The 23,327-nt window shown below is 41.6% G+C and overlaps 2 protein-coding genes across 2 annotated transcripts in view; one reads left to right on the forward strand and one right to left on the reverse strand.

Moving 5' to 3' along the window:
• Window positions 1–130: 130 nt before the first annotated feature.
• Window positions 131–3,568, reverse strand: LOC307083635 (tubulin beta-6 chain-like). The gene is made up of 4 exons (XM_079747572.1): window positions 3,475–3,568; window positions 2,313–2,421; window positions 2,056–2,166; window positions 131–1,805 (listed from the first exon to the last, which is right to left on the reverse strand). Exons 1-4 carry the CDS (start codon window positions 3,529–3,531, stop codon window positions 616–618), a joined length of 1,467 nt encoding a protein of 488 aa, XP_079603698.1. The 5' UTR covers window positions 3,532–3,568; the 3' UTR covers window positions 131–615.
• A 2,665-nt stretch (window positions 3,569–6,233) lies between these two features.
• Window positions 6,234–23,327, forward strand: part of LOC307083637 (guanine nucleotide-binding protein G(s) subunit alpha-like) — a 28,304-nt gene continuing 11,210 nt past the window's right edge. The window contains exons 1-5 of the mRNA XM_079747574.1: window positions 6,234–7,635; window positions 9,308–9,380; window positions 10,484–10,538; window positions 10,802–10,921; window positions 16,819–16,916. Of these exons, the coding sequence (XP_079603700.1) occupies window positions 7,497–7,635; window positions 9,308–9,380; window positions 10,484–10,538; window positions 10,802–10,921; window positions 16,819–16,916 (485 nt within the window). The 5' untranslated portion in view covers window positions 6,234–7,496. The remainder of the gene's footprint in view (window positions 7,636–9,307; window positions 9,381–10,483; window positions 10,539–10,801; window positions 10,922–16,818; window positions 16,917–23,327) is intronic.

Consider the following 23,327-nt stretch of genomic DNA (forward strand, 5'->3'; position numbering starts at 1 on the left):
TGTGGGAATAGATTCAATTTAGTTTGTTTAAGAGTTTTCCATAGAATATGTGAATATGCCAAATATATTGTTAGTGTATTCCTGCAAACAAAGGAAAATAAGTTACTTACGAGTGTTGTTTACTTTGATTATGTTATTATTTTATTTAGTAGAATCAATCTCATAACAAGTATGAAGGAAAAATGTAACACGAAATTCAAAGAAATACTCCAATAGCAGTCTTATAATACAAAACATGACAAAGCTAAAACTGATTTATTTTCTGTACAACTTCGTTATAATCTCTGAAGTTTACTAACTATCAAATGTACACTTAAAACATACATTTATTATAAAAATGCAAGACAATTTGTGGATTTTACTATATTCAAAGGTACCTTGATTCAACCATGAAGGATTTTAGAATTTAGATTACAAAAAGAGTGACCACCAAAGCATTGCGCAAACGTGCATTAGTGAACAACTTAATGAGCATGCATACAATATAAATAATTCCAAAAGTATTCGAAAATACAATTCCCAGGTCAAGTCTATCAGCAATCGCACAAAACAAAAAACAACGAGTAAATCTGCATGGTTCAACGATCACATTCACTATAAACGTTGACACGACTTTCACAGGTCCTCGTCACTTTCCATGGTTTCGATCACTTTTTCGCTCACTCGCTGCTCCCTCGCCGATTCAGTGCGAGACTGAACCTTCGCATGAGCCTTTGTCGAGGTCGTCATCGGCGGCCGCGCCTCTACCTCCGCCTCTTCCTCCCCCTCTTCCTCCTCCTCCAATCCCTGGTCGGCGGTGGCGTCCTGGTACTGCTGGTACTCCGACACCAGGTCATTAAGGTTGCTCTCGGCCTCGGTGAACTCCATCTCGTCCATGCCCTCCCCCGTGTACCAGTGGAGGAAGGCTTTGCGTCGGAACATGAGGGAGAACTGCTCCCCCACTCTCCGGAACACTTCCTGGATGGCCGTGTTGTTGCCGATGAAGGTGGCCGCCATCTTCAGGCCCCGGGGCGGGATGTCGCAAACGGCCACCTTCACGTTATGCGGGATCCAGTCCACAAAGTGGTGGCTGTTCTTCTGCTGCATGCACAGCATCTGCTCGTCCACCTCCCGCGTGGACATCCGGCCCCGGAACATGCCGGCCACCGTCAGATAGCGCCCCCTCCTTGGGTCGCAGGCCGTCATCATGTTGCGCGGGTCGAACATCTGCTGGGTGAGCTCTGGCACGGTGAGGGCGCTGTACTGGCGGCTGCCGCGGGCCGTCAGTGGCGCGAAGCCCGGCATGAAGAAGTGCAGGCGGGGGAAGGGCACCATGTTGACGGCCAGTTTCCTCAGGTCGGCGTTGAGCTGGCCGGGGTACCTCAGGGAGGTGGTGACCCCGCTCATGGTCATGCACACCAGGTGGTTGAGGTCGCCGTAGGAGGGCGTGGTCAGCTTGAGGGATCGGAAGCAGATGTCGTAGAGGGCCTCGTTGTCGATGCAGAAGGTCTCGTCCGTGTTCTCCAGGAGCTGGTGCACGGAGAGCGTGGCGTTGTAGGGCTCCACCACCGTGTCGGACACCTTGGGCGAGGGCATGACGCTGAAGGTGTTCATGATACGGTCGGGGTACTCCTCGCGGATCTTGTTGATGAGCAGGGTGCCCATGCCGGAGCCGGTTCCCCCACCCAGGGAGTGGACGAACTGGAAGCCCTGCAGGCAGTCGCAGCTCTCGCTCTCATGCCTCACCCGATCCATCACCTGCTCCACCAGCTCGGCCCCCTCCGTGTAGTGGCCCTTGGCCCAGTTGTTGCCGGCACCGGAGTTCCCTTGAAAACAACACAGAACCATGTGGAGAGCAAGGATCGCTCAGTGTTCTTCAGTGTTCATCTGATAGAAAAGTCTTAATATCACAATAAGAGCATCAAATGATTAATTTCAATCAGTGAAAGGCTTTTTAACCCCGCCACACAACAACAACACAGCAAAACATATGTTGTTTATACATTGTTTCATACTATCAAAAGTAATTTAGCATCATGGATCAACCATGGATGGCACAAAGTGTTTAATTTTCACCATGGATGAAGTTGTCTGGCCTGAAGAGGGCGCCGATGCGGCTCCCTCTCACACTGTCCATGGTTCCGGGCTCCAGGTCAATAAGTAAAGCCCTGGGCACATATTTACCACCTGGAATATATGGGGAATCAGTGCAATCAAATGAAGAATACAATTGAATTGTATTCAATCAAAATTAATACAAATTATTGTACCATCTTCTTAATCTTATCTTTCCATTGAATTGGATTTGGAACTGAAATTGCACGTTTTCTTACCATTTGCCTCATTGAAGTACACATTGACCCTTTCAAGTTGGAGGTTGCTATCTCCTTCATAGAGGCCTGTAACGTTAAGGCCATGTTCCTCGCTGATCACTTCCCAAAACTAAGAAAAAGGACAAACAACAGCAATTATAAGTACATCAAAAACATTACCAACAAAGCAATACAGTTAACTAACAACATCGATTTTTATGACTAACTTTGCACTTAAACAAGTGTGTCTGCTTACTTAACAAAATACGTTAATTACACTCACAAAACACTCCACCAACCATTCACTATTTCACCTTTGGTAGCTATATGCTTGCTTTTTAACTCCTAATCAAATGGATCTGTAATTCAGCACCATAGGAGCAGGTCAATGAAAAACGTGTGTATGAATGAATAATGATGCAAACCTACAATTTCCTACAAGATCCAATACCTGTGGATCGAAGTGGTTACTTTCTGGTCAGATATACTTTTATGCATGTATCACTCAATATTCTAATGTAATTTGTCCTGTATGACCAATGATTTCCAAATATAGCAGGAAATAATTTCTGATATTATTCTGCTTATTTTCTTTTCCTTGCTTTGTGTTTTACGTGATAAAAAAGTCCCGCCCATGTTAGCCTTGCATTGCCCCTTATCTTTTACCAGAGAGCACAAGCAACACCCTGTCACTGACAACTGCCAGTAGTAACACAGAAGTTGTACGATATGCACCAATCACTATGCCACATTAAGAAAAAACTCTAAAGTGGTGGGACCTTTTTAATTCACTATTTGAAAGATTATACGATTATGTAATTATTCAACATGTAGGGATTGTACATGAAGATATAATTGAACTGTTTCTGATATGGCTCTGATATTTTAATTATGCTTTAAACATCTGTTTGAAGATGATTGGTTACATGTAAACGTTTGGATGTCATGCAACTGCTGGTTTTTCTTTGGAAATGGGGCACTACGACAACAGAAATACGAAAGGATTTCTTTAAAAGTAACACACATTGAATACTTATTGCTACTTATTTTGAGTCATTTCAAAGGCTCAATATGCTATTAGATGTTTTATGAGGACAATTGTATTGGTTATAATTTTTTGATATTATTCTTAACTATTGAAGATAGTTTTGAAGGCATAGATAATTATTTTGTTATTTATTACCTTTGAGCCAATCTGGTTTCCGCATTGTCCAATTTGTAGATGCACAATTTCACGCATGATGATCAAGCCAAAGCACAGTGTGTAGACTGGGGTCTCTGATATTTTCCAATTCTCCAGCTAGTCTTTTATACCATCCATGATGTCATCACTGATGTCATGTCAGTCAGGACCGAAACGGCAGCATCTTATTTATTCTATGCAAATTGCACTTTATAAACGGACATTATAATCAATTTAATACAGAACATATGTCGTCCAATTGAATATGATACAATTATATAGGATAGTGTTTTGTTGTTTTTACTTTATTCCTTCCTGTTTTGGGGCTCAATCAGTAAGGAGGTAGGAACATATGTATTTAGCTTTTTTTGACTTAAGGTTTTCAAATGTACTTACTCTATTGAATTTCACATACTGAACATATTAGACGTGCAAACCTTTTCTCTAGTGCTGAATATAATCTGTTATCCCTGACATGCATGGAGGATCGGAAGGAAGTGTCATAGAGACCGAGCCGACGTGTGTCTGCTTGGTAACTGATAACAACCCTTCTACTAGCCAAATTAAACGAAACACACACATAAACACAGAGACAAATATACCCACACATACACACACTTCTCAAATTAAAAAGCGAAACAATCGCTGACAAGACTAATAGAAAAAAACTTGACATAATTAGAAGGTAAACCAGTCTATGAACAGACAGGACATGGTACATTTGGATAACGCCCTGTCAGTTAATGTTTGTTATCCATTATCCAACATGTATCAAGTCGTATGAAAAAAAAGAAGAAGATGCAATGTAATTCTTAAAATAATACTATGATTCACATAATCTTTAGACGGCTCGAGTTGTGATTAAAAGGTTTTCTAGATAACTAGTTACACTGTGATAAAAGTTTTATATTCATGAAGATGTGAACGGTGTGATGCTACCATCTAGAGGACTGGATCAGTATAACATATGGTAGCCCTGCGTTATGAATGTCAAGCAGGCAATGCAATTCAGAGGCTAAACATTTCACTGTGTACGTTAGTGTACGTGTCTCTTAATAAGTAAACGTTTGTACATAAAAATGCAGTCATTGATTAAATGGGCACTTCTGTTTCCTATTGGGCATGAAACCAGAGCAAGCATTATCTCAACTCAGAGAGACGTCTGACAGAGAGTGTCTCCTCTATTTTGTAGTATCTATGTATCGATTTTGTGATATTTATGTACCACTATGTTATTAAGCAGCACATTTATCCAAAGTGCCTTAAAGTGAATTCAGATATTGGGCATCTTGCTGAACAAGGCGCACAGGTCAGCTTTCAGACATTGGCTGTTGAGCCCAGTACATTTTGACTGGACCCTATACAGTTTAATATACATCTATTGATGCACTTACACACATCATCTGTGATGGAACCTGGGGTCATTGGGTGTTTCGGGTCTTTAAACATCATACACCCAGACCCAGACAACCCAGACAGCATTGATCAAGTCCCGACTTGTGTCTAAGTAGCATGTAATAATTATAATAATGTAAGAATGGTATCCTTACTAACTTTTGCACATTTACTGAAATCGTTTAGATAAATGATGGAGTAGGCCAATGATCACGCTTTGTGATAGCTTTCTGATACTGCAAATGTTGACCACTATGGGTTTTGGGAAAAAATAGAACTTTCCCTTGCTTATAATCACTGACCGGAGTCAGCAGCCAAAGTGCTTCACCCAAGGGACCAAATCACCAGGTCCCTGGGGGACCGGAGTGCTTCAGGGAACTTGCATGTATTTTGGCCAGAGGCACCCTATTTGGAAGTGTGAGGTTGCTGCCTTACCCTGGGAAGCAGCCGTGTTACCCGCTATGTCCCTATTCTCTACACATATATGATGTGCTTATGAATGTGTGCATAAGAATTCTTACAAGATGCATGTAATCATATACAAGGAACCATCTTTACTATCATATTTATGTGACAACCTGCTTAACCACATGAACACCGCAGCTTAATGTTGTTTTTCCTGATAAACCAGAAATCGGAAAAAAGGTTTTATATCTCTTATAAGCTTGGCAGTGGTGTGTATTGGTGACTATTTAAACATCAACCAATGGCAATGCATCATTAGTGATGTTCCAATTTATTTAATGGTAATAAAAAGTTAAAAGATTTTGGGTTGAGACGAGGATACGCTGCTTAAACTTGTTTAAAATCTTCTGCCAGTTAAATAAACATCCCTTTGATGTTCATATCCTCTATTGTAAGCACAGAGCGAAAATACACAGATAAGGAGGTAATATTAGAAGCTGAACTATTTTGCCTACTTCGTCTGGATACATGAGGTAAGCCTATATATCCAAGTATGGTGGATACGGTTTGAAACGTTTTGACATTGTTAGTCAGTTTATTATGAAATGTTATTCAGAAGTGAACACTACATTTTCCAGTGGTCCTCTAGCAGACCAAACAATCATGATGTCTCCGTGTCTCTGGTCGGTAAATTACTATAAACCTGTTTGCTGATATGATCTAGCAACAGTGCACAATTTGAGCCTTTGGGCTTTAACAGACCCAATAAGCGTAATTATAACCCAACTATGTCGGGTTTTTTTTATAAGCATTGCAATACAATCACCAAGATATTTACTATTCGAGCATCATTTTCTGATACTTTTTTCCTACAAAGAGGGCGCCTTCTGACTTCTATATGGCAGCGACACGGCGATCACGTGACGGGAGCCTGCTTCGTTCCCAGGGTTCCGTGAGAGCTGCTGGCCCCACCCCACCTCTCCAGCGCTATCTCTCTCAATGTGCAATTCTCAAAGAAAAAGCGAAAAAAATCCACAAAAATAGGAGAAAGAAACGACTGTGTTCACATCTGTTCAAGGGTAGATCAGGCCTTTTCATGGTGAAACAACTGTCATCGCTGGATGAGGGATTGTAACCTGCGGTATGTTCCTATATCTACACATGTAACCATATCTAGCCTGCCATACGAATTCAAAAGGAATACACAACGCTGAGAGACTTGACAGTAGGCTGTACCTGCGCGAACCGCCAACATCACGGAGGATTTCCATGACTATGAGTGACCGGGGGATATAACATTATATTCAAGGACAACCAAAACACAAGCTTTGTTCTTTCCGAGAAGCCTTCTGATCTGAGGAGTACCAATACAAAAATACAACGACAACCAAAAACGAAAAAGACGGAGTAGGGCCTTTTTGGGTCTGGTCAAACCTCAACAGCAGCACCGGAGGGAACACATTGATAGCAGGGCACTAAAAAAGTGATTATTTGGTAAAGGTGACTCCGGAATGGCTACGATGTGACAGGTCCAAAGACGTCGTGGGTATAGAAAGAAGATCAGAATTGCCTGATGCATCGCATGCCGACATTTTAGTGGGGATACATATTTTTTAATTTCACCAACCCTCCCATGTGTTTGGCTTGCCTTGCTCAGTCGCAACGGAACATTTGGAAAGGTTGGACATCGGGATCGACGCGAGAGGGACTGGAACTGAACGGCGGTGCGAGTTGAGCCGAAGATGGGCTCCGTAGGAGACGTTTGCTAAAAAAAAATGTCAGTGTTGAATCTCAGCCTCGCAGAAACACGTCGTGGGAACCCCGACGCCAAACCCTTCGTGTACATCGCCCCGCAGAGCCTTTTCCACCTTCGTATTCACGTGGTTCATCTGGATGACTTCATTGCGGAATTACAGTGAAAACGAGAGGAATCAAACGTGCGCGAGGGCGGGTGTCGTCATTGGCGCCAGTGCTCGGCTCGCGCGGAGGCTAGCTGGAGATACATTAGCGCTCATTGAATCGGTGGTCTCCACAACCGGGGGACTCCCTCTCATCCACTACTAGGCCCACACACAGGTTACACTGGTTTAGTTGGCATCTGGCGAAATAAATGTCACCCCTGTTGAGACAGGTGTTCCTCTCCGGCCGATTTAGGAATCAAGAGTTGTTGATATAGTATATTAAACCTCTATTGGTGTATTTTTGTTGGGGGGTTTGGGAAGATGGGGTGTCTTGGCAATAGCAAGACCGAAGACCAACGAAATGAGGAGAAGGCACAGAGGGAAGCCAACAAAAAGATAGAGAAACAGCTACAAAAAGACAAGCAGATATACCGAGCAACTCACCGGCTGCTACTGTTAGGTAGGTTCTGTACAATATCATCATACGTGTTCAGTCTGTCCACTGTTTCCATTTGTTTTTTGGGCTTACATTGCATTCACGTAAAACTGATGTAATGGCTCATTCAAATGGCTGGTCTAACCTTACATTACCTGTTTAGATACTTGTCACCAACACTAATGAGCCCATGCTTTTTGCTTTTTAACTCATTCTAGGCTTTGGTCAAAGTTTGTATTTTAATGTGTTATTTAAATTCCACCTTCCACATCTAGCTTTTATTCTGTCCTATGCTCTCTATTACTGTGGTCAGTAACAACTTGTATCTTTAATTATTTTATTATTATGATTATTTTAGATTACAAAGACAGTAAATCTGGAATTTATAGTGATCTTTTAAGTGACACGAAAAATAGAAAGCCCATTAGTGGCAGAACATGTGGAAGAGTGCAAAAGTGAACTAATCCTGTACCACCACTAATCACAGATGTAATGCAACGACAGTCTTTCGATCTCCTTACCATTCACTGTGTCCCAGGGTCAATGTCAAGATACTGTGTGATGTAGGTTTCTGTGATGTCTGATATTCAATCTTGAAATAATCTGCCACAGTTTACTAATGGATCTAAACCAGACCCCCCCATCTTGTTTGTATTTTGACAAGTTTTAAACATTTTTTGTGGATCTGTCATGCATGTTTACACGTCCAACTATTGGCCAGGGTCAGTATCGTAATAAGAGCACTAATGTTAGAAAATCAGATAGCTATAGCCTACGGAACCTGTGTGTCCCCTGAAAGGTAAAACATGGTCTGACATCCCTGCAGCTCAGATGCTAAACATGTCTATGTAGCGAGAAGTGTCTGTGTGGTCATATAAGAGTTAATTTAAGAGGTTCACACAGTTTTTTGTCATTATATTTATAGTTTGAGCTTGTCTTAGACTTCTTTTAAGACTTTTATTATCTAATATGTAATAAACAAGGTAATTCTAAAGGCAGTTATGAGGACGTATAAAGGCTATTCTGTGAAGACAGTCAATATCTGGGTTGGTGACAAATGTATTTTTACTTCACCAGGATAGACAATTTTTTGACTTTCGGCTTGATTGTTTGCCTTTTCAGGCTGGGAGGAACACTCATATTGAAACCATCACTCTTTCGTTCTGCTTTATCAAACTACGTGCCTTGATGTTGAAAGACTTCAAGACTTCAAAGGTTTACAAACAAGAACGAGCGTGATGGTTACAACTTTCCTTGTTTTATTGTCTGTTTGGCTTAGCTTGGTTTTTTTGGCTTACTCACCGAAAAAAAAATGCTAAATGGTCATACCTATATATTTATAAATGAGGTCAACTGTTCCACTTGTTGAAAATCTAATCTTGATCATATATTTAACCCAGGATTTGAGAATAACGTCCTTAGAACATGAAAGTTGGATATTGTAAATTTCAACATACTTTAATTTAGTATCCAACTCTCTCTAAAGGTCATTGTTTGATGGTTTGATTGGGCCTGATACAGGTATAAACCTAGTTGAGGGACAACAGATTTGAGAATCTTACAATTTTCTTTCTTTGTAGTCTTTTATTTTTAGTCTTTGTCATATTTCCATGTTGGACAGCTTTTGCAGCTGCTGGGCTGTGACTGGAGTTTGGTCCATTTTGAACTAATTTCCTGCTTTCTACTCTTCCTCCAGGGGCTGGCGAATCTGGGAAGAGCACGATAGTCAAACAGATGCGAATATTGCACGTAAATGGCTTCAATGCAGAGTAAGTGTTTCATTTTTTGATTTGATTTACTGAAACATTTGAGAACTGCAAAGGTTTATTTTTTTTCTCTTTGTCAATCAATGAATACCAACACACTTTACTAAGGGTTTATAGTACATCTTTTGTACTTTCAGTATAGTACAAACAAATTGTAGTACTTAAAAGTGCTTAAAAGTTTATGTTACAGATGACAAAATACTATTATATGTTAAAATAAATAAATATAATAAAGGAATAACTCATTTATGTAATCAGGGCCATAATGTTGATCATATACTATATAATCTATAAAGTTGTTTGAAACCTTAAAATATCTCTCAGAGCATATTTGGGAAATTAAGAATTAACCAGGATAATGCTTGGATGAGTTTAGGGAATGGCTTTTATCTTTATTTTCAGAAAGATTTTGCCTCAGAAGTTTCAGAATAATGTCTAAAATATATTCCCAGATGTTGCTTTAATGATGCATTTTCAAAACTCATCTCTAACAAGATGTAATGAACAAAACCACTTTCTATTTTCATGTTTATTCATTCGTTCCCTCATCGTTTTTTTGGGGTACAATCGTTATCACATGCTCACCATTTATGGGGCCATGCAGAATAGATGTCCCAAAGACAAAAATACAGAGATCCCACTGTGGAGTTCTGTTCTGCGCAATACTCTTTGGAATGAATAAGTGGACTAGGGAAGAGGAAGAGAGAGGAATAGTTTAGTTTGGAGGTGGGCAGAGTTTGAAAGAGTTAAGTGTTTTTCACAGAGCCAGATTATAAGTGATTGTCTCAGATGTGGAGAATTCTAACCCCACATCCGAGGAACAAAACATTTCCCTGTACACAGGAGAAGTATCGCACATGTGTCAATATTAAAACACTGAATAAATCATGGCAAGGATGTCATTGTGAAAGTGTGTCCCAGCATGACAAACATTTATAGCTAGAGCCTTTCTGTGTCAGCAAAAGCCCAAATGGTCAAATGTAATATTTGTGTTATGCACATTACTTTGAATAACTTGGCTGCTTCAGAAAAGGCTACCTGCACACTGTTTTTCATTGTTTATTTCAACAGCAAATCCTTAACCTACAACTTTTTGTTCTTGACAGAGAGAAAAAACAGAAAATTAATGACATTAAAAACAACATCAAAGAAGCCATTGAGGTACGTCTTCAATTTCTTCTTCTGCAGGAAATCATAGGACAAAAGTATTTAGGCATTAAAGTTTTTTGACAAAAGTTAACACAATGCACAACTTGGCCTATAGCCTGTATCATACTGCAATGGACCAGAGTTGCCAAGCAGAAATCTTTTTTAAATTGAAATTAATCTTCCTACAGTTTAATATCCACAAATGGAGCTATGCATGCAACTGCAATTGAAGAAGTGGGGTGTTAAGACATTAATACTCTCTCTTCTCTTTCTAGACAATCGTGGCTGCCATGAGCACACTAACGCCGCCATGCCAGTTAGCATGTCCAGCAAACCAGTCCAGGATAAAATACGTCACAAATTTAATGAACAGGAAGGACTACGAATTTCCCTCGGTAAGTTTCCAACTAACGTTCTTCTGATAAAAGGCTACTGGGGGAGCAGGCGTGTGTTGTTGTCTTTCATTCTTTGGTGAGGGCCTTGGAGCCTTAAGCATCGTAGCAGCAACAGCGGTTGGCGTCTGCCCGTGTCTTGCTAGGCCCCATGTTGTCCCAACAAACCCTGTTGTGTTCTCTCATCTGCAGGTCCCACAAAGCCGTCAGGTTACCAAGGTAATATTCCCCATTAGCAGAGGCCCGTCTTCCTTATATGGATTACCCCACTGTTAGGACTAGGAAATAGTCTTAGAAGCCTTTATCTGTGCTTGTGTTCTTTTTGAAATGGCCGCTAATTTAGGTTAAATACGGCATTGGGTGAATCAGATGGGAGAATATGGAATAGCACTCTAGAGGTGAAACAGAGGACTAAGGTTTGCCAATCAGTGGCTGTGGACGGCGTTTTGGCTTGTTGGCTGGCTGGGGGGAGTACATTAGGAGGTGTGTCCCTTGGGAGGCTAGTGATTGAATCAGGGATCTCACCTGAGAGATTCACACCACCTATTAATGTTGATTGTGTGTAATGACCCTAAATGGCTCCACTGGGACCGCTCTTGTTGAAACAATAGATACTTGGAGGCATTCCCCCATGAGGCATTCCCTGATGACTAACTGGCACGCACCAGGAAGTCAGTACAGAACAACGCTTCTTAAGTCACTTGCATAGGTTTTATATCGGTTGATGAATTGAATGTATAGGAGTTTGTTTTTATTGCTTTGTATTAAAGTTAGGAGTTGTGCAGCATTTATGTTGGTTCATATCCTTACCAAATGCTGTAGAATGTCTTCCTGAAAGAATTTCAAGAATTTAATTTGTAGGATTACTTCATGTGCCCAACCAATGACCTTATGGTCAGGGGCATTTCTTAACCATATTATATAATTGTATTTGATATTTGTGCGGCTCAGTTCCAAAGAAAGCCTTCCTGCTCTGAGGCCCTTTTCTTTTATCTCAGGAGGAAAAAACAAAGATTGAACTCTGGAATGTTTGTCGTCTTGGTTGTAAACATTTAAATGTGCTGTAGGTACGATGTAAGAGCTATAATCTGAGTGTAATTCGTAAAAGTAATGCCATGGCCTTTTGTTATAGCTATTATTGAGTAAATGCTCTCTGAGGTGAATATCTGTTTTGGTTGACAGTGTGCCTACCTCTATATGTGACCATTTCAATTTTACACAGCTCTCGCTTTATTGCTGGCGTATTTCTTCTCTTCCCTGATTGGTCAATCAAATGTGCGAACACTGCTTAGCATTTTTCCCCAACAGGTGCGTGAATCGAAAACTCCCTCCCAACGTCACCCTACGTAGATACGTAGAAACGTTGGGAGGGAGGTAGGGCTTGTCGATTAATCAAATTTCCATCTCAATTTCGATTTTAGCGTCAAACGATCACAAAACTAACAACAACAACGAAAAATCTATTACACTAATATAATAGATTTTTCGTTGTTTTTTTTTTACATTTTATTGAAAGAACAGCTTGGTACATTTCTGTACATTAATTGGATTTGAAAATTTTCTTTTTGACCATTTTGTGTATTTTTTTAAGACGAAATTTCAAGGTTCTCAGTTAGATAGTGTTTTTGGGAGAGACATGTACATCATTTTCAAACTCAAAAATAATCGTTTGAATAATCGTGATTTCAATCTTGACCAAAATAATCGTGATTATGATTTTTTCCATATTCGAGCAGCCCTAGAGGGAGGTGTTTTTCGAAAGCTTGCTCCCTCCTGCTCCTTTCTGCTGTTTTTCTAAACAACCCTCAAACTCACCTACAGTAGCTTTAAGTTGAATTCAACCACATAAGTTCAAAGCTGCTTGGCTAAAGGGATGTCAGTTGCGGAGCTGGTCACGTTGACATTTTCACATTGGGATATGTATGTGACTGACAACGAGGATGAAACTTCATGTGTATATAATTTCTGTACTTTGAGAAAAATAAGTACAGAGAACTTCAGTTGCATTACATTCTTCCTATCAGATCATTCTAAAATACATACAACAGGACTATGTTGCCATTTGTAGGTGATAGGCTTTCCATTTTTATTGATTGCATTTTTTATATTAAATGCTCTGTCTTTTAGGAGAACACCCTTACGGTATCCCTTTGGTGCTCAAGATATACAATGCTCTGTGTCTATTTGAAGTTCGATAGCTGGCCGGGGAGGTCAGAGCTTCACTTGGTGTGTACCACATAAATAGGGCCTTCATCAAAAATTGCTTGCAACTAGAGTGGAGTTTTATCATTTTTTGTAGCAGTAGATTGTGTGCTAGACTGTGTCTTTACCCTAAGCAATGTACACTTCTTTTAAATGTCTGAATTCTTCAGTGTTACATTTTAGAGTATATAAAGCTTCTACGACAAATGTCCAACTTAAGTTCAGCCTTGTTGTTGGGTATCTCCAGTTAATAGTAGGCCATCTACTCCAGTCCCACTCCTGCCATGCACTGTTCTTTAGCTAGCTAGCTCTAGATGGGGCTTTTCCTTACACAAGCTTTGCATTTATGCATAGTGTCCATAGAATGAAATGTCCAACCTGAACCTTCCATGCAGACAATAAAGTGTGTCAAAATATCATGACACAGTCCTATAGTTGAGGACTTATCGCCATATATTACCAATCAACATGGCCTATTAGCCTTTCAGTGTGGCTCCAAATAATCCTAAACTACTGCGATGTATATAGTTGCTTCATAGTGAGTGTAGGAGTGTACCAAGTGGTATGTCTTCGACATTTCATCTTCACCTGGTCTGTTGGTCTCAAAGGGTTTTCTCTCTGTTTGGAACCTTTGATGGGTTGGTCAAGTTTGCAGTGTGAATACTATGTGTATTTTGTGTGTAAGCAAAGGCTCTCCTGATATTGTCATTGTTACGTCATGGCAAGTTCCTATATGCAGGTCTGTCTCATTCTGACCCTTGGCTTTATGCTTTCACCGTCTCGGCCTCTTTCGTTGTCATCAAGGTTCAAGAAAAGATTTTTTATTTATAATTACTTGATAATTTGTCAAAATGGTTATTTCAACTTGCTGCATTGTTGTGAGAGTAAACGCAATCTATCGTTTTCAAAAGAGATACCAGCATACCAAATGTGGGTAACTGTAGCGGAGCTAAAAAAAAGAGATTCCCAGGAGCATAAACGTATATCTTCCATTGACTGCTTCTTTCATGTGGATAGGCCTTAATAATTAGTTAATCAAACAAATTAATTGTGTATTTTGTGATTGTTATTGGATTGCCTTGCCCTCTCTTAAATCTCCCAGTGTTGTTTCTGTACCTGCTCCCTGCCTCTGGCCAAAGGCCACTCTGGAAACCCGTTGGACTGGTTCACCTTCTGCCTTCCATAGGAAGGGAGCCAAACACATACAAATAATACTGGCCCTGTCGTGCCTTGTTTCACATTTGATTTGGTTATGGTACTAGCATTATTATTCTTCTTCTTCTTTGTCGAAGCAGTGGTAGTAGTAGTTGTAGTTGTAGTAGTAATAGTAGTAGTAGTAGAAGTAGGAGTAAAACAAGCAGCAGCCTGATTAATAGTATTTTTAGTAATATAACTATTTATACTCCATAGTTGTTATTGATGATATGATACATGTATTTTTTACTGGGGATATTTGATATATGATGAGTTATTAAGGTTTAACAGGCACTGGAGGAATCGTGAATTCCTCTCAAACCGAATGATAACCATTATGAAATTTAATGCTAACCTTGAGAACCAAACAATTCCAAAATGAACAAATTTCCTTGGTGGAATTTTTCACGTGTAGTTTGAGGATATAGCCCATAATGTCAGGCCTACGAACTCTGACATATATGGCAATGTCCTGCATAAGAAAGAGTATACACCGTGTTTGATGGTTAATTTTGGATATTGGTGTGTGTTGTAGTAATGAAACCATTTTGTTTGGACAAACACTTGGAGCTAAATGAGAGATGAAATAATTTGTTCCAACTTCTAAGTACCTCCTTGTTAAGGACACAAAAACGATTGAGTTTAGAATGTTGTTTCGTGATTCCATTCGCAATACTAATCTATCTACCATCCTATTTATGGAGTAAGACCGGTTTGCCAAACTTTAAATAACGCGGTATGTGTGCAGTAGCAAGACACTCATGGCAAAGGCATGCTCTTTAAAATAAGAGAAAAAAACACAACCCTATGCAGAGTATACAGTATATTAGTTTTTACATGGCTTGGGCTTTACGGTCGACAATGGGTTATTTGTGTCTATAAACGCATTCTGTGGGACCAAGTGGAGACCAAAGGGAAGCGATTGGCCTGAGTAGTGACAGCCAAGCCTTGTGTCAGTACAAAGCTCTGCGTTTCTCTGGTGAACTCAATGAACCGCTCCTCTGTTTCCCGTCTCTATCAGGGTCCGCTCATCTGCTGCTCCTCTCTCAATAGACCACTCCAAAAAAGATCCTCTCGTCTCCACACTGCAGACGGCAGACTCCAGTGTGAACCGCCCCCTGCCCCACCCCCTCCTGTTCCCCTACCCCTTCCTACTCCCTCAACCCCACCTATAGCCACCATCAACACCACTACATTAATAACAACTCTCCCCTCCTCCTCCACCACACAAGCACGCACGCACGCACGCACACACACAGACACACTCACACACACACACACACACACACACACAGAAACTTCCATTACAACCTCGCCTGTTGCCCGTATCTAACTCTGGGCTAATATAGAGCGGTTGCGTCCGTACATGTGACGCAGGAGAGGGTAATACTGACAATGTCGTCAATACAAGTCTTTCGGCTGGACCGGTGTCGTCATGAACCATGAACATCTGCAGCACAGCTCGGTTCCCTTAGTTTGGATGATGTTGTATTTGATTTATTTATTAATAAGTGGCATTCAGTGGAACTATGATCTCATCCTACTTCCCTTGTATGACATATTTCCAAGCTAAAATATTTTTTTCCCCAGGGCTAAATGTCTGTTGACACCATTTGATTGGGCTGTGTGTGAAACTCGCTCAACTTGCAACAGGGGTACATTTTTTGATACGGATATAAAGTGGGTGGGAACTGAGACTGAACTGTAATTTTTGGTGCAACTCTGTCAACTCAATATTATGGTGTTATGAATTCATGCGTTTTTATTTATACGTACCATATATCCATTCATTAAGGAATTGATCTATATCATCCAGCCATAAAGTTGGCTGATCAAACACACCACTAGTGTGTAGGTAGGTGCTGTCTACTTACATTGTTACCACACTTAGATGATCTGGTAATGATGACAAAATGCGGTTCAGATTGGTTGATATGAGATTTGATGGATGAAAACATTTTTCTAATTTGATCTGATCTGAACTGTCAATTATATTCACTCTACCACCTGTATTGACCTCATCACCCCATGACTATGTTAATTATGGTATACTTAACTGGTGCCACAAGATCTAATGCTATTGTTTTTTACAGGATTACATTATTGTTACTTTTCTTGACAGGATTAGGATTCCCTTGGAGGCAGTGAATGGACTGGGTAATTGTGTAACTCGGTTTCACGTTGTCCTTTGATCAATTAGCTTAATCAATGATTGGCTTTGGAATCACATGCTGATTTGATCATCTGGGATATGTGTCCATTATTGCTACTTGAATGCACAACAGTAGTGAGGTACTGTCAGAAATCTAGGTGTATTCCCCCGAGGAGTGTGGACCACCAATATTTAATCCTTTCCATTGGCAACATACCATGTTGCATATAAGGTGTGCTAGCTCTCTCAGCCTGCGGTGCGTTCTTCTGGTGTATTCCGTTTCAATGCTTGTTTTCCCCGGAGCATGGGATTGGAAGTTGATCCCAACCGTCTCTGTGATTTCTCCCTCCAGGAGTTCTACGAACACACCAGGATCCTCTGGGAGGACAACGGGGTCCGTGCGTGCTGGGAGAGATCCAACGAGTACCAGCTCATCGACTGTGCACAGTAGTAAGTCACACATACACACACCAATACACGAGCTGACACACACACACACGCACACGCACACACTCACAGAGACAAGCACACACACGTGTATATGTATATATATATCTATACAAACACACACACACACACATATTATATATATATATATATATATATATATATATATATATATAAACAAGCACACATACAAACACACACACATATATATAAATATGAACACACACACACACACACACACACACGTATATATTTAAACACACACACACACAAACCGAATGAAGAAAACAAGCGTTGGTTGCAGGGATCAGTCACACATACACTTCTCGCAGGCACATTAGAATCGCAATTTTTCCATGTGACTCAGTTTCTATCTTGTTAATGTAGGCTGTACACACACACACACACACGCCCACACACACTCTTCAGCTTTCGTATCGGTTGTTTGGGTGTTTTAGACACTGGTTTATGTACACAGGTCAAATGATTTAGGGTTTGTGAAGGTACAATGCTAGTTGACCATGATAACGGGAGTCTGTTTGTCCCCTTTTGGGCACATTAGTAGCTATCGTTATAGATAAGAGTTGCTACTTTCCCCTGAGTGTTACAAGAGTCTGAGTCTGTGACTGCTGCTCTCTGTTGATCATTACTCGTCCAATTGTGACCTATACATGTAATACCAGACAGAGGCTGCTCTTTATTTGGTGATCCTTTTCAATTTGTCCCTGTTGTCCGCTGCTGTTTATAACCGACCCATTGCAAGTGCGTTTCATGTGTATGGAAATGAATAGGGAATGCTAATTGCTTTACAAATCCTGGAGCAGAGATAACCCGCCATGTAACCATGTGTGTGTGTGTGCGCGCGTTTGTGTGTGTGTGTGTGTGTGTGTGTGTTTGTGTTAGCATATGTGTGTTTATCATGGGAGAATGCCTGTATGCCGGGAATACATATGTGTGTTTAGGGTTAGGGTTATACGTGTGTGTGTGTGGGGGGGGGGGGGTTTGATCGTTTAGCACTCTGTTCCGATGTGATTAGGATGGTCTACCTCTTCCCTCAACCCTCCTGGGCTTACAGGCTGGTTACAGACTGGTTACAGACTGGGTACATACTGGTTGCAGACATGAGAGGGTGAAAAAGGGAGACACACAGTCGGAGAGAAGTGGGTCTTCCCTTACCACATAAAGCACTTAATTACATGCAAAATATGCAAGTGCACACACATAAATCACAGGTACATACACAAAACTTGTGCGTGCACATAAAGCACCCCCACACATACTATTTGCATTCAATACAAAACTCCTGCGCGCACATGTACTAGTTGTGTGCCATACAAAACTCTTGCTCTCACACATAGTTACACATAGTTACGCACAACACAAAACAATTGCCAGCACAAATACTACTTGCACAAAAAACAAAACTCTTGCTCGCAAACATTCTACTTGTGTGTGATACAAAACTCTTGCACACACGCACACTCTACTGCTGCACACAAGATGCAATACTCTTTGCGGGAGGAGGGGGGGTGAACATGGTGATAGGGGAGAGCAAGGCTAGACATGTCATCATAACCGGAGGACGGTTTAATTATTCGTTTTTATGATATCAATTTTGTTCATATGTTGTTCATGAGTTTTTTTATCCAAGCCAAGTATTTTTCCTTGGTAATTGTGTAGTCCCTGTGCAGGTATATAATATAATAGACTACCCACTGAATGCATAAATGGGAGGACTGTTACAGAAATCTTATTCTGACTGTACATCCATGAGCCATTCCTGCAGTCGTTATCGGACCCTGTGGTTAAGGGAGCTATCGTTCGCCACCACTTTTCTTTACAGCCGTCGTATTCAACAAGCCCACCCAACTCTCCATTGATTCAAAACAAAGTGTATATTCAATTAAATTTTTGATGTATTAAAGATTTGATCGGAAGTATGATGGCCTTGTTATAAACGGGGGTCGCAAACGGTGACTCCCTCGACCGCGGAGTCAGGTGCCGGTACCGGCTCTACTTGATCAATACCGGTAACTGACCAGTCACATCGTGGCCGGCCTCCTTGCTGGAGTTCTTTCTCATGGATTCATTATCACAATAAAGTTTAGGTAGCGGCTGAAGTCTGTCGTACGGAACAGTCCTCTCATTTCCGCAATAAGTTGGTAGACTACCGTTCCCACTGTGCAGTGACTCTACTCGACAGAATTACCAAGCCCAAATATTTTGCAATATATAAACACACTCCCCCCAAGAGATTTTTTGTCATGCAGAACGTGTGTGCGCAAGAACTTTAAATTAAGGTTTTGTATCGTGCGCAAGAAGTGTGTGCTTGCAAGAGTTTTTTATCCTTGGCAACTAGTATATGTGCGTGCATATTGTGCTTGTGTGTGTGTTTATATTGCGTGGATCCACCCCAACTGGACTAAAGATGGGAGAGCCTATCCATGCAGGATGTGAAGACGAAATCTCCTCAGTCATGAAAGAACCAATATTACCTTTAGCTTTGTGCTCTGTCGGTCTATGTCAGATACAATATATTAAATAATACCAAATACAGTATATTGTTGATCTAATTGTAAAACATATAGGCCCAATACTAAATACAATTTTGTGCTGTTGTGTCCGAGCCGTGTCCGATGCACACAGAGTATGGCTCTCGACAGCCTGAATTATATAATGGTTAAATTGTTAATTTCATTATTGCCCTCATTATTATATCCCACCTTAACTCCTGTTTAACAATGTCAGCCTTTCCCTTTGTAGCCCCTCAAAAAAGGAATACTACAGCTGTTCTTTCTGAGGCCTCACATTTAAACTTGGTAGGCCTTACAGACAACATGGGGTGACCGTTGTGATCGTTACTGATATGTGCCCTAGTACATATTAATCTTCCCAATGCAAGATGCAGTTTGGGATTAAACTAATGTCCATCAGTCTAACGTCTAAATGAGCCTCAATTGACAAAACGAAATAAGTGAGCCTCGAAAATGAATTGCAAATAAAAGAAGAGAAAATTTAAGAACAATAATGATACTTCAGCACACCACTCGCAAATCAAAGATAATAAATACAAATAGCATTCAAGCACACTGCCCCGTGCCACACCAGGCCCCACTCTGCCTGGATGCAGATGCAGGCGGATCTGGGTCGGGGATGTCCTCCTCGCGGGGCTGGCCCTCAGGTGTCTACCGTCCCAGCGCTGGTAGTCTTGTGGCAGTACGGCTCTTGCCCGTTTTAGCACCCGTACGGATGGGTTACGACGGTTTTGCATGTGCACTGTGCCCTAGTGCTTTATGTGCACTCGCGTGCATGTGTTGTGAGCACATGCTTCAAGTGCTTCAATGATGCAGTCCTAAAGGGCCTCGCATCTGTCCCTGGGTTGCGGGGTCTGTCAGTCCTTTTTCCCCTAGCCTCCCTCTTTCCCTCCTTCGGCTTTCCTTCCTCACCCTCCATACTGTACACTTCGCTCTCTCTCTCTCTCTCTCTCTCTCTCTCGCCACTCTCTCTCTCTCTCTCTCTCGCCATCTCTCTCTCTTGCCATCTCTCTCCATTCCACTCTCCTATTGTCCTCTTCTTCTCATCTCCTCCCCTGCTCATCTTTCCCACAGCCAGCAGCTACAGTATTATGGGTCAGATCCTGCTGGAGCTGGGCGGCTTGTCCGGAAGTACCCCCCACTCTCTAACTCTCTCTCTCTCTCTCTCTCTCTCTCTCTCTCTCTCTCTCTCTCTCTCTCTCTCTCTCTCTCTCTCTCTCTCTCTCTCTCTCTCTCTCTCTCTCTCTCTCTCTCTCTCTCTCTCTCTCTCTCTCTCTCTCTCTCTCTCTCTCTCTCTTTGCTTATGTAAACGGAAAGCAGAGAAACAGAGCGAGGGGTTTGGGTGGTGGGATGTATGTGTGTGGGGCGGGGGGGGGGCAGGTTCTATTTCCAAACCAAGCAAGCTGCATAGGGAGGATGAATGAGCAAGTGATTTGGGGAGGGGAAGGGTGGGAGGAGGATGTATAACTAGCATTATTGATAAGAGTTGTTAGCATTAGCTGAACATGTCATCTTGAATCAGCAAGGGGAAAGTCCCGCTTTCCCCCCCACCTCCCATTTTTCCATCATCGGTTGCGTACTATGATGTGAAGAGGGCCAGGGTAGAGATGGGTTTGACGCGCTCATCGCATGGTGCTGTCGGGCTGTGACGAGAGGCAGGCGCCGTGACTGTGGGTCTGCTCCGTCACGGCCATGTTTGCTCTTCACTTCTGATGATGTTTTACACAGCACTTCCTGGTGCCTTTTTATGGCCGCTGACGGCTGTTTGCAGAGGATGTTTTTGTCCTTGGTGACGCGTGGACGTGTCATGTTCCACTGTGTGGCCGACTTCAGCTGTGGACATGAAAACGTCCAAACTGCGTAGATATTTTTCCCGCTGTAGTTTGGAGACAACATGTGTGTTAGTTGGGCATGAGAAGGCCCTGTCATGTTGGTTTTTCATAAACCCGAAAAACATGCTAATTTTTGCGTATGATTGCCTTATAACAAATTTGACTGAATGATCGCGTTCCAGACCTTTACTAGAACTTTTTCTAGTACAGCAAAACTAGAAATGTTTTTTTTTTTTTGAGTATTTGCAGTTGCAAAATGTGTGTTGACGTTTATTGTTGACATATAAAAAGTAAAAACTATTGCCATGTTCCAGTATAAGTATTGCAATCAGAAATCCTGGACTTGGTAATGCACAAAACAATATTTATTTCATACGTTGGTCCAGCTATCCCATTTCATCTTCATACTCCGCTGCAGCTTTGTTGGGTTGCTGAGCCAATCACATTTAGTCCAAATCGTCTCTCTGAAATGTTGTCCAATGAATCTTAACAATGTGCCATGGTTGGTGTTACTTTAAGCCATCACCATTGTTGTGTACAGTTTATATACGCTTCAAGGAACAGTGAATATGAACATCGGTCAGGGCTGACCTTACGTGATTTAACGCTAACCATCGGTTGCTGATGATTTATTTTAATTGAAGGTTTCTGGTGCCGTTGGGAGCCCATTCAGGCCTTGGGCGGTGCTCCATGCAGTACTGTACACAGGTCCACACTCCTTCACCACATCGCTCAATGAGACTCACAAAATGTCACCATTGATAAGTATCAATGGTGGCAGGCCTTTACCTGCCTGTCACCATTGATACTTATTTGTTATTAGCAGGGATGAATTTATTGGGTAATTCCATTTGTTGTTACAAAAGACTGTGTTATAATAAAGTGAGGCCTTGGTGAGCAAGGTGGTTGTTATAAACTGGTTTATCCTCACCTCCGGGAAGGAGCGTGTTGGCTACTTTAGTTCCTCAATCCTACAACTAAACTTGTAATGTAAGCCTCGATACTAGGCTACGCACCTATATATGTACTGTTTTTTGTTTTGCTGTGTGTGTATTTTCATTTGTGTCGCAGGGGATTTTAATTGAATGATACAGAGTTTATTTAGCTAGAGTCACCCTAACACTTTTCGTCTCTTCTCCATTTTTCACTTACTTTCGAGTTATGCCAATTTCTCTTTCACGCTTGCTTCTCTCACTCTACCTATCTACATCTCTGTCTGTCTGTCTGTCTGTCTGTCTGTCTGTCTGTCTGTCTCTCTCTCTCTCTCTCTCTCTCTTTCTCTCTCTGTCTCTCTGTCTCTCTCTCTGTGTCTGTGTGTGTGTTTGATGTACAGGCGTTTTCTGCAGATACAGAAAATGTCTGGCACTGAGTCTCTGACTCATCGCTATGGAGGGAGGGAGCGAAGGCATGAGAAGGATACCAAGGGATGAAAAGAAAGAGAGATGTGTTTTGGGGTGGAGGGGCAGTGAGCGCAGGTCAGATGGAGTGGACACCTTGATTATCCCCCCGAAAATGTACGGTTGCAAGCAAGAAAGGTCTCCTCACTTAAAGTATATTGGCCTCAATGAAAATAGGCCAACTCGTTCTCTCGTTCTGTCTTTCACTCGTTTACATTTTGCACGATTTTGCATTTTGCTCTTTCTTTATTTCTTTCGTTCTTACTCCTGTCCACAATCCTGCCTACTCTATTCACTGTATTTCTATTCCCTCTCTTCTGTAACCCTCCCACCCACCCCCCCCTCCCTCCCTCCCTCCGTCCCTATCATTCTTCTGTTCTTTCAGTCTTTCTCTGTCTGTCTCTCCCTCTCTCTGGCCTCACTCCAGTCACACAAGATTTGGAGCTGATTGTCTATTTATAGCGCCTGTGGTTCTGTCGCCATGACAACCAAGCTGGAGGCCAGGGCGCCAGGGAGCTATTTTTGGAGCAGCGCTGTAATGTCAGACACAGCCTCCTCTCTCTTTTCTTTTCCTCTCTCTCTCTCTCTCTGTCTCTCTCTCTCTCTGTCTCTCTCTCGCTGTATCTCTCTCTCTCTCTCTCGCTCTCTCGC

The sequence above is a fragment of the Pollachius pollachius genome, assembly GCF_949987615.1.
Source record: "Pollachius pollachius genome assembly, chromosome: 12".
NCBI classification, from domain to species: Eukaryota; Metazoa; Chordata; class Actinopteri; order Gadiformes; family Gadidae; genus Pollachius; species Pollachius pollachius.

Excerpts from the sequence above, each read along its gene's own strand:
- LOC307083635 (XM_079747572.1), bottom strand. The coding sequence starts at position 3,531 with ATGCGTGAAATTGTGCATCTACAAATTGGACAATGCGGAAACCAGATT. Across the intron at positions 2,422-3,474 it reads GAAACCAGATTGGCTCAAAG|TTTTGGGAAGTGATCAGCGA; the intron begins GTAATAAATAAC and ends CCTTTTTCTTAG. Across the intron at positions 1,806-2,055 it reads GCCAGACAACTTCATCCATG|GGAACTCCGGTGCCGGCAAC; the intron begins GTGAAAATTAAA and ends GTTGTTTTCAAG.